General features: G+C 40.9%; 1 protein-coding gene across 8 annotated transcripts in view; it reads left to right on the top strand.

The window, feature by feature from the left end:
* Positions 1 to 15,125, top strand: part of MTHFD1L (methylenetetrahydrofolate dehydrogenase (NADP+ dependent) 1 like) — a 157,209-nt gene that overhangs the window by 4,086 nt on the left and 137,998 nt on the right. For all 8 annotated transcript variants that reach the window (XM_037391939.1, XM_037391946.1, XM_037391942.1 and 5 more), the window contains exons 3-8: positions 908 to 958; positions 1,036 to 1,089; positions 3,714 to 3,838; positions 5,002 to 5,102; positions 6,010 to 6,134; positions 13,641 to 13,752. In XM_037391939.1, the coding sequence (XP_037247836.1) occupies positions 908 to 958; positions 1,036 to 1,089; positions 3,714 to 3,838; positions 5,002 to 5,102; positions 6,010 to 6,134; positions 13,641 to 13,752 (568 nt within the window). The remainder of the gene's footprint in view (positions 1 to 907; positions 959 to 1,035; positions 1,090 to 3,713; positions 3,839 to 5,001; positions 5,103 to 6,009; positions 6,135 to 13,640; positions 13,753 to 15,125) is intronic.

Raw genomic sequence — 15,125 nt, 5'->3', positions numbered from 1 at the left:
AGCCATCTAGAATGTGTTCATGGAATTGTAACAAACCTTTTAAAAATTATTTATTTCAGTCATGTTTGGATTGGAAGACAGTTTTTATGTATAATCATATAGCTGTGAGAAGTGTTTTATTCATTTTGTTATGAAGCCACTAACATTTCTGAGGGTGGAACCCTCACTGCTCTGTTGGTAGGGGGTTTCTAGAGTTCTGGATATTGAATTCTCCGTTTCATTGTTACAATAGAGATGAATATATGAAGAGTCTACTGAGATTCAAGAGTAACTTCAAGAGTAAAACTCAATTGTAATTATTATGATTAAATATCGTAATATATATACGGTGCATATAGGTGTAGAGATCTCGGGGAGGAGGGTTCCTGGGTAGGATGACCCCCCTGGGTAAATCTGCCCAGGATATGTTTCTGTCCTAGGTTGGGAGGAGCTGATAAATTCTCTTGCTTCTGTGTTGACAGAACTCACTGTAATGTGTGATGTTAATGAATTGCCTCATTTTTGGTGGTAAGGCAAACCAGTGTTGCTAGGTGATGTGAGGACACTGCAGGAAACACTGGTATTGCTGTTGCCTATTTCCTCCTTATTACATGGCTGGATGGAGAACGATATCTTCAGATACAGACTGGTACCTTTCTTAAATGGTAAATCTAGGCTAAGGAAATGGCCACTCTTGTCTATAAAAGCCAGGCTGATATCTACGCACACCTAAAGTGATCAAGCCAAAATAAGCATACTGGGTGGCCTTCTGCTTCTTTCTTAGAATTGCTGGGCTTTTATTTCTTTGAGTACTGCTAGACACAAACAGCATCACTGCGTTTCTTGTGTAGAACTATGCATTGGTGTACTCGTATTTTTAAAGGTAAATTTATTATTTTAGAACTTAGTTTCTGTTTTGTTCCCCAAGGCACATGATGATCATTCGATTCAAGAAGTAAACAAGAACTTTGCCAAAGAGGTGAGTTTTAGCCAATATACTTGTTCTTAACCATGAGCTGCTTGCCTGTGGTAATTACAGCTATTTTCTTTTGGCAGGTTGGTCTACGTGTTATTCACATCTGTCTCCCTGAAGACAGCAGCAAGGATGAGGTAACTGCAGTACCTGAAGGACTCTTCCCTTTTTGCTTTCATCATAAACTTACATTTATTACTGGCATTCATTATCACTTTGACTGACCTCAGTTAGCTCAAGGTTAGGGCTGCTTTAGTTCAAGTAGCAAGCGTTATCCCCATCTTGGCAAGTGTGGGGAAAAAAAGGAATTAATGGGCTTGTCTGCTGTCCCCTGGCAAGCTGAGGCAAAATCAGCAGAATAATGTTTTGTTTTCGTGTCTGGTATTTAACTGCAGCATCCCCTTGCACCAGCACGGGTATCCTATCTCACGCAGTCATTTTTGTTACTGTACTTGGTTCTTGCCCAAGTTATTCAGGGATATTAAAAATTAATTGATGTAGAGGGGGAGGAGGTTGAATTTGTTTGCCTGTTTACTGATCTTGTAATGCTTAAAGTATGTATTAAAAAAAATCATCTGCCCCAAATCACTAGAAGGCTGAATTCTTACCTTGTCAAAGGCACAGCACTAGTATCAGCTATGTTTTAAATATAGCGAACCATATTAATACACATGGTCTCGAGGCATCTGAAATTAAAAACAGCAAAGGAATGCGTAGTAAAAGATGCCACTGTCCCTAGCTGGCCTCCTTGTGCTTGGCAAGCTCGCTAATCCTGCAAGCTTGTGGGTTTTGTGTACTGTCTTGTATTTGGTACACTTTGTTTTTAAACTGTTACTGGCTTGCAGTGTAACCTCAGGAACAGCTTCCAGATTAATTGAGAGGAACTTATTGTGAAGAATTGTAGGAGTCCAGTTTTGTGGCTGATGAATATTTGCTATCCCTTTAAGAAGGGTGTGCTTTAGAAATGAAGGTCAAATACACTTTCCTCTTGGTAAATGTGTTTTATCTGCTAAGTAACACAGTAGGAAATAGGTAAAATACAGTATTATAGCAGTAATTGCTGTTACTTTGAAGTAATATCTTAGGAAGTAGTTGAGCTCTGTATGTAAGGAGAAAAGCAGGGTGGCTTTGTTATTTGAAGAAAGTTACTTTCAAAAAAGTTCGTAACAGCTTGCTTACTCTCCTGCTTATTATGACAAAGTTTTCTTTTGTCTGCTAAAATGCACATGCTAGCTTGCATTCCCTGTTTGGGAAGGTGGGAGGGATTGCAGTGCTGTGCACTTTTTGTTCTGCCATAACTGCCTGTGTGCAGTAAAGGCAAGTTAATGCAAGATTGCTTTACCCTGCATGAGTTACAAGTATTTTAAATGCTGTGGTGACGGAAAGCTGAATTAAATCAAAATGCAATGGAAACAGAAAACTGAATTATTTTTCCAGGAAGCAGGAATATAGTTCAAAGTTCATTAGATTCAGGCTATTTATTAACTATGTTTCCTTTAATTGCTGTGTAGGCCCCCAACATTTTGTAGCATCTCAGGATTTTTAAAGCAAAATATAGATGTTTTCACATCCATATTCTGGTGTATACACTCATCCTTACTTTCTGTTAGAATGTATACAGCCCTATTGCTCTCAAATGGTACAGGGTCTTAATATATATGCCTGTTTCTGTCTCAGAAGTCAGCAAACTAAAGGGGCTTTTCTATACCAGTAACATGCTTGTATAACCTTTGTCAACATGAAAGTAGCGTGTTCTCTTGGTTCAGAGTTGCAAACTAACCCCTACCAATTTCCCCTAGCTTAATGTTGATTGCATGTCAAGTGTTTGGGCAATAGAGTTCACAATTCTATTGGATAGCTTACATGAAAAGCGTTTTAGGAAGGCATGGTACAAGCTAAGGGAAAAAACCCCTTATATTGGTTTTCAGTTGGATGTTAATCCAATTAAGTTATACACCTTTGTGGTGACGGCATGCTGGCTTTGTTTATATGATGGAAAGACATGCTCACATGACATTTTTCACATGAGAAAACATCAGCATGTGTTATTCCATGGCATTCTTCATGGTCACAGCAGAATAGCATATATCACTATGGATCAGTGTTGCACTTTAGACATGAAGCAATCAAGAGTAGGTAGTACAGTCTTGGATGTCAAATATGACTAATTATAAAACATTTGAATTTACATCTGGTTCAGTACTTGAAATTCACAAACTTCTGTGCAGTGCCTTTTCAAAATAATAATTCTTCACAAGATGACTGTCAGCTCCTAGGATCAGGGTGTTTTGAGAAAGAATAGTGGTAACAATATATCCTGGTTTAATAAAATTAATTTTCTCTTGTATAATTCATTTTTCCAGTGTTACAACTTCTTGTCCGTGTTCTGTGTGGATCACGGTCTGGTCCTGTTTTGAACTATATTTAAACCAAAGCTTCTTATTTTGGAAAGCATCTTTTGAAGCCATTACAGCATCAAGCTTTTGCTGAGATTTGGAAGTGAAAGACAGAATGCTTTTGGCAGTGTAATTTCATGCAATACGTGTTGTATTTGCAAAATGTTTAGAATAGAGTCAGGGTGGCTTAGTTTGGTGAGCCAAGGAAATATTTACTGCTTTTTCACATATAACGGCAACTTCTAAATGAAAAAGCAGTAAAGGTGGCCATAAGGTTGTTCTAAAGTATAGGCGTTATCCCCTTCTAATTAGATTCTTCTGTTGTCTGTTGTTCTGATCTTTAATGCTTTTTATTAACTTCCTAGATTGTCAATGAAATCTTGAGACTTAATGAGGATCCCAATGTCCAGGGCCTTGCCCTTGACCTCCCAGAAAGCTTGTATAGCAGTAAGGTATTAAATGCTGTGAAACCAGAGAAGGATGTGGACGGGTAAGTGAAGCACTGAGAAATAATATGAGCAGACACAAGGCTGATGGCTTTGTAAAATCAATTTTCCCCTGTGCTTTTCAATAATGGATTCCTCATTCAATGTGTCTAGCTGTGCTATTGAGCGGTGATAGAAGATGCTGCTGAATCAATGGGAAGTCTCTTGCTTAAGACATTTTGGTCATTATCTTTTTAATCTTTATATAATGTATATTCAGGCATGGTCTTTTTAAAGAAATCAAAACCAAAGTTCTGATTTACTGATGATACTTAAGGTTTTTCAGTACTTCAGTAATACAGTAGTCTCAAAGTACTGAACACAAACCCCTGAATTTTCTCAAGAAGGATTGATGAAAAAGTTGCAAAGAAGGTTTAACTTCCCTACAGCGCTCTTTTGCAGTGGGAGGGCAGGCTGTAATAGTTTGGACCCATTAGCTCACCTTTCCAATCAGTCTGGAGTTGCACTGCACTCTGGAGAGACCACTGGCATGGTTTAGGTGTCTGGGTTACCGTTTTGCTGCTCTTGCAGCCTTCCTGCACCCAACTGTAGACTGTTACCCTTTTTTTTTTTTTGCTTTCCTTTCTTTCCTTTTTTTTTTTTTTAATGTCAGGAAAAATATGGGAAAATACTGCAAATTAGTTACCTTTCCATTATTTGGTGTACTGGAGATAGACAGAGAATGGAAAATTCAGAGCATCCTTGTGTATGGGAGAGAGTGCAGCGCAGCGTGGAAACACCTGAGCTCCACCAGCAAGCCAGCCTGAGCCCAGAAGAATGTATGGGCTCTGGCTCAGCTTGGCTCTGGCAGCGCTGGTCTGGTTCCACTGCAGCCAGACACTGAGGTGTTCAGGCCCAATGTGCCGTGGCTGGCCCACCATGATGAGTATCATCGTGCTGCCTGTGTATCGTGGGCTTGTGTTACTTGTTCTAACTCGGAGATCCCTTTCCTGGCCTCTCTTGAGGCTCGGTGTTTGTCTAACTAGGATGTGGGATGGTACAAATTAGCCACAGGACATGACTATCAAAGGATTTACTTTTATGAGATGTGTTTGCTCTGGGGATTAGCTGTTAGCCGTGTTACAAGTGTTATTGAAGATTTATGTTACGCAAACTCTTCTTTTTTTTTCCTTTTTTCTTTTTAAATTGCCATATTTTTCCACTGCAGATTATCCACTGTAAGCCTGGGACGCTTGGTATGCGGTGATGGCTATGACTGTCTAGTTCCTCCTATAGTGTGCGCTGTGATGGAGCTTCTTGAAGATTTAGGTGAGAACTTCTATCATAATTATTACATTAATTTTAGCCTAACTCGTTTTCTCAGTTTTAGTCCTGACTGAGCAACAAATATAATTTCATCTTGTTGTGTTTTCTGGTTTATGTTGTTTTCCCACCTGACAAATATATGCCTTCTGCTAGTGAGAAACCTCACTGAGGCCTGAATGTAATACTTGCAGAAAGGGGTCTCGGTCTTACAGATTTTGAAAAGATGGCAGGTAATTCCTGTCTCAAGCAGATCTAATGTCACTGTAGACAGCTGAGACATTGGAGTCTTCAAAACCAAAAATACAACCATCACATTGGGTTTTCACGTGACGGTTTTGATTAGTGTGATCAGCTGGAGAAATCCAGGTCTGCCTGTAAGTAGCTTCTGGGCAAATCTTTTGGTGTGGGTTGTATTGTGTAAATGCTAACATTGAAATGGCAGGTTTAAACAGGTGGCTTTACAGTGTGTGAAGACACTACTTAAGGCAGCGTTTCAGAAATAGTCTCTCTTACAGCGATTCGTAACTGTTGAAACAAGGATTTCTGTAACAGAACTAAACAGGAGGGCAAATGTCCTTAAGTTAGAAATGTGAATGAAAGGTTTCGTGCAAATAAATTACCTTATTTGCTTACTAGAACTAGAGAATCGCCAGGAAACAACTTAAAGCCTGTGGTTTGTGATACTGTATGGGCTGCTCCAAAAACCTTGTCTGTAATGCCACAGCTGCTGTGGCTGTGCAGGCACACAGCCCTGTCCTGTCCTCAGCCACTTTGCTGCCTCTTTTGGAGGGCTTCGGTGGTGGGTGGCCTGGTGAAGAGGGGGAGTTCACATCGATGCTCCAGCTCTGTGGCCCGGCGGAGCCCGATGCTGCTGCCTTTGCAGCTGAACAACTCGCCTTGTGTCGCGCAGGTGGAAAGACGGTGCTGCTGGTGGGAGCCGGCGGGGCGGTGGGTGCCGCCTTGCAGTGCATGCTGCAGAGGGAGGGAGCCGTGACCGTGAGCTGCCAGTGGGAAGCCCCTCAACTGCAGAGCAAGGTGAGTGCTCCTCTGTCTGCCCGGTGCCCGGGGGTTGTCCTGCATCCCCACCATCCGGGCATCCGTCCCGGCTGACCACGTGCCACTGCTCCCCTTCCCTGACGATCCTGAGAGGGAGACTTCTTGTTGCAGTCACGGGTGGCGATGGGGTGCTGGAGCTCGCTGGTAGCCATCGTGGGTTAGGGTCTTTTCTCCTTCCTGCTTGCTCAGAAATCCTGCTGTGGCAAGCAGAGGCCTCTACCAGAATATTACATATGTAGCAGCGGCTGCTATAACTTCATTATTTTACACTGGTAGCTGTGTGAGAAGGAATTCAGGAGTGCGGTTTAAAACAAATGTGTTAGGTCTCCCTTTTTCTTTCCCTTGGTGCAAGAGAGAGATGCCTTGTCCTGCGATACAGTCATCTGTATGCAATTACTTTGATTGAATTTGTGTCTCACAAATGCTGCCTCTTTTGGGACAAGGAGGATCACTATCTTTATCTCTGACGAGACCTGTAAAAGGATTCAGTGAAATTCAGGAGCCTTAATCCAAAGGATTTAATTTACACGGTCTTCGCGGTTGCTTTTTGCAGAGCAACAGCTTAGAAGTTGGTATGGTTTCCTGTCTAACTTCCCAGTTTGTTCCTTAGTCCCAGATTTCATAAGAATAATACAACAGGGAATGTGTGGTCCTCTGGGCGCGTGCAGAGGGGTTCAGAATCAGCTGCAGAAGAAGTGCACGCACCCTAGGGACTGTTTGCAGGTTGCCGGAGGGGCGAGGTGCAAGGGACAGCTCTTGTGTTGCAGTTGGGAGCAGCCGCCACAAGGTGGCAGGCAATGCAAATGGATGGTGGCCAGCCTCGGTATCGAAGGGAAGGACAGGAGGAGGAAATAAGCTTGAGCAGCTGTCATAGTTAGAAATTTCTCTGGCAAACCTGTGTTTTCACAGCTGCGGATGTTTTTGTCAGGCTTGTCCCAGCTCTGTGCTTTAAGTGACTGACAGCCCTTAGGAAACACGTGCCTCTCTTGGAGATGGGAGCACAGTGAACTTAAAGAACGAGACATGACTACTATTAATTATATTTCTCATTGCTTGGGGTTGTGCTAGAGGACTGCTTTGGACTGGGTGGGAGTGGGTGACACAGTGGCCAGAGGTGCTTCCACTGGTTCACAGCAAAACACTTGGACCAGACCAGAGCTGCTTATGCTGTGCTGTCGATATGCTGGAGAGAGATCTGTTTCCTTGCATCCAGATGCTTTCCCATAATCGTGCTTTACTTTTTGGCAATCCCCATAGCTTACCTCTTGCAGCAGGTCACTGATGGGAAACAGAATAGGAGGCCTAAGCAGGAGGCAGTTTGAGGCTTTGCACGTCAGTCTTCCCAAGTTCATTTTAACTTTTGGCGCTACAGGAGTTTCTGCTTTGCCTGCAGGACTAATCAGCTGAGCCTGGGGGAAACCTGTCTTCCTTTTCCTCATCTGTAAGCCTGGAGCAGCGTGTCACCAGTAACCCTCAGAGCACTGCTGAACCTGGCTGGATGTAACTCTGTTACAGTTAACACTAGCTCTTAGATAAAATCTAATGCATGCAGAAAAAACTATCCTGTTTCATATTCCCAGAAGCTGGAGTGTCAGAAACTGAGCGCAGATTTCCTATGGGACAACAAGGCACTGCTGTCTTGTATTTGAAGTAAAACGTTGTTAGATAACATGATTATAGCTGATGATATGAATTTATTTTCTTGTGCTCATTCAAAACGCTGATTAGGAACAATTTAAAGGCTCATAAAGTTTCTTCTCTTTTTTTTTATTTGAATTACATGTAAGGAAATGTCTTAGTTGATGTCAAGGTTTTCTAAGACTTGAAAGAATTAATTCATGGCGTTTTTTTACTGCACAATGCACTAATATTATACATGGCTGTACACTTTTTCTCCTTCCTCTGAATGTGATACCTCTACAGTAGCAGTCTGTGTGCTGCTGTTTGGAAGTATAACCTGTGGTAGCATAGCAATTTCAATTACAAAGCAAGAGATGAACTTACAAAGAGTATGAACTTTTCACTGGGATGCATTTGTTTTGCAATATATACCAGGAAAGGGAAAACTGATCTTACACGTACGTGTACCTTATTTGGCTTAATCCATTGGCCAGGCCCATTTGCACCGAAGCATTAATCCCGGACTTAATGATGTAGTGCCTTCCTTAAGCGGGTCCTACATTTACCTTTGACTAGCTCTGCTGATTTGTTCTTCTTTTTAAAGGACAGCATAACAACAAGTGTTTTCTTTAGAAATTCTTTTAATTTAAATGAGATGCAGAACACTAAGGCTGTAGGTTTCTTTGGATCAGTTTTTGTATTGCTATGGGCTTGTTATTGCTTCTTTTACTCATGCACTTTTGCAAAAATATTTTGAAAATGATCAAGAGGAAGGTATGTTTTAGTCCACCTTAGGAAAAGTCTAACAACGTAGAGGTAGCTCTGCTGACAAACAGCATAATAACATCTACCATCTGACTTAGCGTGTTCCTTTAAAGCAAGTCTTTTCTGTCCTATGGCAGGAAAGGGGGAGAAAATAAATAATGGTACATTTTAATTCCCTTGCTTTGACCTGCATGAGTAATGGACACACTCTGTATGTTCTTTTCCCTCCCCACTTCATATTTTGTTGAAGTGAACAGATTATTAGTGTTTCTTTTTGTTTCATTTTGGGTTTGCTTGACTTCAGTTATTAAAAATAATCATCATGGCACAGCTGAGCCACATCCTTCAACACCCCTGAGCTTCTTGGGTTTTCAAAGAAAATTACAAGTGAAAGAAAGCAGTATATTTCAGAAGGTTCTGGGACAGCTGTGCATAGTTGCCATGAAGAAATGCTGTTCTTTTTGCATTGATATGTTGGAAGTAAAATAAATAATGAAGAAAGAGATAAAGACGTGAGCACTTTGATGGAAATAGGTAAGATGCTATCATTCTGTTAAGCTTTGTGTAGATAACACTTTCAAAGCATAATCATTGCAGAGTGCCTGAAGAATGACCTAGTGACATACTTTCGGGAACATCTGACTTCTTGTCATTTAAAAATGGGACTACCCAAAAGTCAGTTCAGCATTACAGGTAAAGGATGGGAACTGATGTGCTTAATCCTTTATTGTGTTAGAATTAGGCCTTGTAGTTTGAAAGGAAGTTATCAAATAGATTCAAATGAAAAAATACAGATTATTTTCTTGCCAAAACATGGATAATACTTAGTACCTATGAGAAAATGGAATTTAATTTCAGCTATGAAAATTCAGTCAATCACGATTTCAGCATATCATCTTAAATGTAGTCTGCATGTGAACCACATCATGCCTGTTTTAAGAGAGCTGCTATCCTATAATATTTTTGTAAAAAAACCTGAAAATTGGTTTCTCTAGGTATAATTAGGAATTAATTTATTTGTAAAACCCTGGTTGAGAAGTAGGAGAGTGGTTCAGCTGGAGTGTATGAATGGGAGGTCCCTTTTCAGGTTGGATAAGAACCTCTTTTGGCCACAGTCTGCTTTTCCTTAGAGCCAACACTTCAGCTTCAGACTGTCAGATGTCCCTTAGTCATTTACTGTTCTGTTTTTGCTGTCCTGATAAGACCAAGAGTCTTGGCACTGGCAAAAATAATAATAATTTAAAAGAAATTGGTTTCGTAAGCATAAAAGAACATGAGACCAGGTATATGGATCACATAAGAGGAAAGGAGAGGGAGACTGTGTGAGAGTTTCTAAAGACAACGCTGTAGACAAAGTACTTCTGCTTCAACATTTTATGTGATTGTCTCTGTTCCTGGCAATTTGAAATTTAGCTCCCTGTTTGTGAGCTAGAGGAAGAGTCGCTAAAACATGCGTCGTAGTGGTTGGCTTGAGCCCACAGTGGAGATGTGGACCTAATTTTCCCATGCACCGTACAGGGCAAATGGATTCAGGCTGATGTGGTAGGGAAGGGGCTGTTGGTGTGTGGGCAAGAAGATGGGAGCTGGTGGCTGCTCGCTGCAGCTTATCCCTGAGGACTGTGGCCATTTGGGAGGGACTGGAGCAGGCCGTGCATAGTTGTCCCACTGGGCTGCCGATGATTTGCAAACCTTAAACTTCCTGAGGTAGAGATGGAGCTGAAAGAAACCATGTAAAGAGAATGTGCCTGGGTGGAGAAAGTGCTTGACTCTAGTCATTGACATAAAAAAAATTTCAAGATTTCAGAAAGTAATTAGAATTGCTGTGAGTGACATAGAACGTGATCTGTAAACTGATGTGTAAAACGATTTTTTTCATTAGGAGAGTTGTGAAAAAACTTGTGTCAGATTCCTATTCCTCATCCCATCTCTTAAATTTTAGCTGACCTAACTTAATATCCAGGAAACTGAGGGCTTTAACATTTCAAATATTAATTGCAACTATTTTTTTCTTTGATCATGTATTTTAAAATGGCTTTTCAGCAGTCAGTTTTAACTATGGGGAGATAAAAATTTTATGCAGGCTTCATGGCAAAGTGGGTTTTCAGTTGTCTGGAATATACAGCTACTTTGTACAATTACCATCAAGTACTTGGCTGGGAAGTCTGTATTGTTTTAACATTTGGAGTTCTGTCTTGGGAATGGGTGGTGGTGCTTGATCTGCTTCTGCTTAAATGTTGGTGGGGAGAGTCATATTTTGTTATGAGCTAAATTTTCAGATTATTTATTGGTACAGCTCTTCCCAACTGAAAAAATATTTACTGGTGAGAAGGCAGAATACTGAATGGAATATTAGTTTACTTTGTCTTCAGCCTATTGCCTAGTACATTAAAGATGGTTTGGCATGATGCTTGTCATTCCTCCCTCTAGCCTGTCTGGTGGGATGCAGCCTTGCTGCCCAGGGAGCAGTTGGTTGCCCTGCGGCTGCACGGTCCCCCTCATGGTAGCTCCTTGACCTGCTGGCTATGGCTGCCTGTAGCATCTGGTTCGTGGCAGATCCGTCCTCTGTCCAGGGACTGTGTGATGCATTTGCTAGTGAGGTTGGATGTGATGATTTCACAGGTCTTTTCCATCTCTAACATCTGTGATTTGATTCTGATGTAGGAGATAAGCCTGCACATGCCTCCCAAGGCTTGCTGCTTGCTTTAGTGATTTGCAGGCAGTCAGAAGAGTAGGTTATGGCAAGAGAGGAAAAAAAGCAGGGGAGGCATGGGCGTGACTTCTTGCAAGTGAAACCAAAATGCCCTGATGGAGATCACGTAAATCTCTTCCAAGGGCACCCAAAACTGTAAACTGTTTTGCTTTCAGTGGATGCATTCTCCCAGTCAAGCAAGTTTCTGGATATAATTTTTTTTAAAATACTCACAGGGGAAAATAAATTCTACAAAGTGTTTGTGATATATTCTTTATTGACTCTCCAGAATTTTTTGCGACAGTTGCACATAAAATACTTGCTTATGTTGTGACAGTTACAATTGTATCTGGGCCTTTTTTTTTTTCTCCTTTACATTTACTTTCTTTGTGAAATAAGGAAAAAGAAATCATAGTGGTGAAGGATCTGAGATCACTGTGTCTTCAACCTGTAGGTCAACTGTTCGCTGCCATGCAACACAACTTTTTTCATGGAGGAGGTGGGGCAGGGCAATGAGATGAAAAGTTCAGCTGATTTTCCGATACATTTACGGGTATGTGTGTTGTTAGCCATTGAAACTAGTGTTAATGTTGGGTACAAAAATGATTGTGTTCAGCTGTTGAGAATATTTTTGAACATTATGATTGGTAGTCATAGAGATGAGTATTTGGTCAGGTCAGTTGTTTTCTGGTATTATAGTTATGTTGGATCAATTCTGTCATAAGTATGTTGGCTGAATATTTGTCAAAATTATTACTGGTTGCAGACAGCTCTCAGCTGGTTCATAGTTTCATGATGCTATGTGGCGTGCAAAGCTCTTAGTCCTTATCCCAGAGGCTTTGCATGGGAAGACATACCTGACTTTCAGTATATGAATTATAATTGCTGGAGTATGATTCATTTTTTTCTTAAAAAAAAAATAGGCTGGGTTCATGTAACCAAGAATAATCACTGTTTTTCTCTGTGCTGATGATGTTGACTGTTACAGTAGAGACTGCCTCCTTTTGCAGAGGAAAGTGTGTCTTCAGCATAGTATTCTTGGTACACAAGTCATTGCAGCATCTTTTTACCCAACTTTGCTTGCAGATTCCTCAGTGTGATTTGACCTGATGCTGGTCAAGCATTATGATTTATGTGGCCTTCTAGGAGTGGCATGTAAGTTGATATTCACACCAGACACAGAAGTGTAAGCAGTTTGGATAAGGCTGAGTGACTGAGACTGTACGTCCACAGGCAATCATAGGAGTGTTGCAGGACTTCTGGCTGAAGCCTGAATCAGCTCATTGCATTAGTCATTTGTCAAGCAAGTAAATCTTCTCCCACACTTTTGGCTTTGTTTCTGCGTGTGGATCTGTAAGGAGGGTTAGGCCATCAGTGCGTCCTCTGAGGCAAAGATGGAGCTTTTTTAGCTTTCCGCCTTTTTTGCCACAGTTATGCTCGTCTCCCCTCCTGAATGCTCAGCTGTGCCAAAAACCTGACAGGATTACAAAATACTGACAGGATTTTAGCTGTTCTTTCTTGGCAGGAGCGTTGGGCAAGGTTGCGTCAGAGCACTTTCGGCCAAAAAAGAAGCTGGAACACTTGTCAGTCCAAATCAATTCATAGAAAGGCTTGATAAGTTTGTGACACTTTGTATTAATTTACAGTTTTCAAAATATTCACAAAACCACTGTATCTCTGAAATAATTTTTACATTCAGGTTTGAGGCAGTGCTGAGCCCGTATTTTGCTTTTTTGGGGGATCTTTATACATCTGCTTCTGGTGCTGTCCCTTAGCTCATGGTGATTCCGATAATTGGTACAGGGACCTGTTTGAGAGGAAGGAGGAAAGGGAGACACTTGACTATAAGAATTTTCATAGTAACCATTTTTGCTCTAACATCTGCCAGGTTGAATTAAATCAGAGACACTGATTAGCAAACATGAACTGAGAAGGAAAAAAAATGCTTTAATTGGTATTCTTCAAAGACGTTGATATTTGCAGATCAGGTCATCTTGTATTCTTGTCAGCTGGTCTGGTTTTCTACTGTCTGATGGTCTGACTGTACTCTTTATAATTGCCTATTTACTGTCTTTTAACCCTTCTCTTTCCTAAGTCTCTTATTGGACAGGACTTTGGACAGTGATAGGGCTTTTTCTGTGAAAGTGTGTGATGCCCATTAAATATTATTGGTGCTAACTCTGACCACACCTGCCTGATTTCAGTTTGTTTACCTGACTTAACTTTAAAGGCTGTTGTTCTTAAATTTCATATGGGGTAAGAATCAAGCCAGCAATTTGGATTTATTTTTTTTTTATTAAAAATACTTCTCTCAAAAGACTATTGCTGTGTAAGTCTCAATATATTCAAGGATGTATTTCTAACGTTAAATGCTTGTTTTGTTCCTGGGGGGTGTTTTTGGCTGTCCCTAGCTTCATCACGCGGATGTGGTGGTAGTTGGCAGTGCAAAACCCGATGATGTTTCTGTGAGCTGGATAAAGCCTGGAACCACCGTTATCAGTTGTTCTCGTGACTTGCTGTCAGGTAAGAGATGTTAAAAGATAACAGTTCTCAGAAGTGATGTACGGCGAGTCTCTGAGATAAGTGTGTGGCATGTTGGTGACAATGCAATGTGGTTAAAAGCTACATCTTTGGGAGAGGGCTTTTAAAAAGTGGGTGTTTGTGTACAGGGGGTATATACAGGTCTGATGTATAAATAGGAGAAACATGTCAGGTGAGGGAAGAAAGGCTGGAACAGATTCTTCGTACCAGGATTGTTAAATAAGGTATGGATTCAAAGAATTCAGAGGGAAGACTTTTGGGTTATTAGATGAGCTATTTAGTGCTGTTTTTTGTACAGCATGTTATCTTGTGACTTCTGAGGACTCACCCGGAACACTGGGAAAAGAGGGGCAAAAATGTCAACTGCAAAGTGCTGTGAAACTGTGTGCAGAGAATGGTGCAGGAAGCAGTAGAGAAATCATGTGTAACTAAGAACAGGTAGAATGTCTCCTGCAGTAATTACTCCTACAAAAAGAGTTTGGATTCCCCTCCTTTGTCCTCCCCTGACTGGTTTGGGAGGGGGTATGTGTTCATTAATTTCTCACTTGAAAAGTGCTACAGAATTTTATTAGGAATAAAACTAAGAAAGCTTCCCAGAAGTTACTCTATTCTACTGCTAGAATAGCATTTCCTGTAAAAATCCTTAAAGTCCTGTGAAGATCTCTAGATATTTTCTAGGTTTTTTGTATGTATACGAATTTGTCTGTTTAGTGTCCAGATGTGATTATGCTGCGAATGAATAGGAAAATAAAGAAGTACATGGGTAGTGTGATTGGTTAATGTGTTTTTCTTAGTCTGTCACAAGTGTGCGATTGATGCAAAACTGGGAAAATGGGCATAAGGCCAAGGAAAACTAATTGTATGGTTCTTAAACTAGGAATATTCCCTAAGAACAAATTAAGCAGACACTCTGTGCAGAGCTAATGGAAGATCAGGTTCATAATAAAGCAGCAGCTGTTCCTATGCAAAGCATGGCCTTAACAAGAGATTCCTTTCCTTGTCTTTTGTGATATCCTCTTGGCTCGGACACACACTGCAGGTGTGGGAGATCTGAGTTATTATTCCTCAGTTGTTTGAAGGCATTTGGGCATTCATCTTTCACCTCCCAGAACAGTGCTTTGATCCTAATGAGGATCTCAGGGTGGGGACAAAGCCTCATCCCTTGCTGATGCTGCACAAGTTGTCCAAAATAATTAATGTTTTCTTTTTCCTAGCCTAGTGATTAGGAGACTCTTTGCATCTTTAATGCCTGCTTATTTTGCATAGGGATCGTTGCATATAATTGTTAAGTATCTGTGGGGCAGGGCTTGGAGCATGGGTCTCTTCAGTAGGTAGTCAACCTACTACTCTTGTAT

The sequence above is a fragment of the Falco rusticolus genome, chromosome 6, assembly GCF_015220075.1.
Source record: "Falco rusticolus isolate bFalRus1 chromosome 6, bFalRus1.pri, whole genome shotgun sequence".
NCBI classification, from domain to species: Eukaryota; Metazoa; Chordata; class Aves; order Falconiformes; family Falconidae; genus Falco; species Falco rusticolus.
This window is presented reverse-complemented; position numbering and strand designations above follow the sequence as displayed.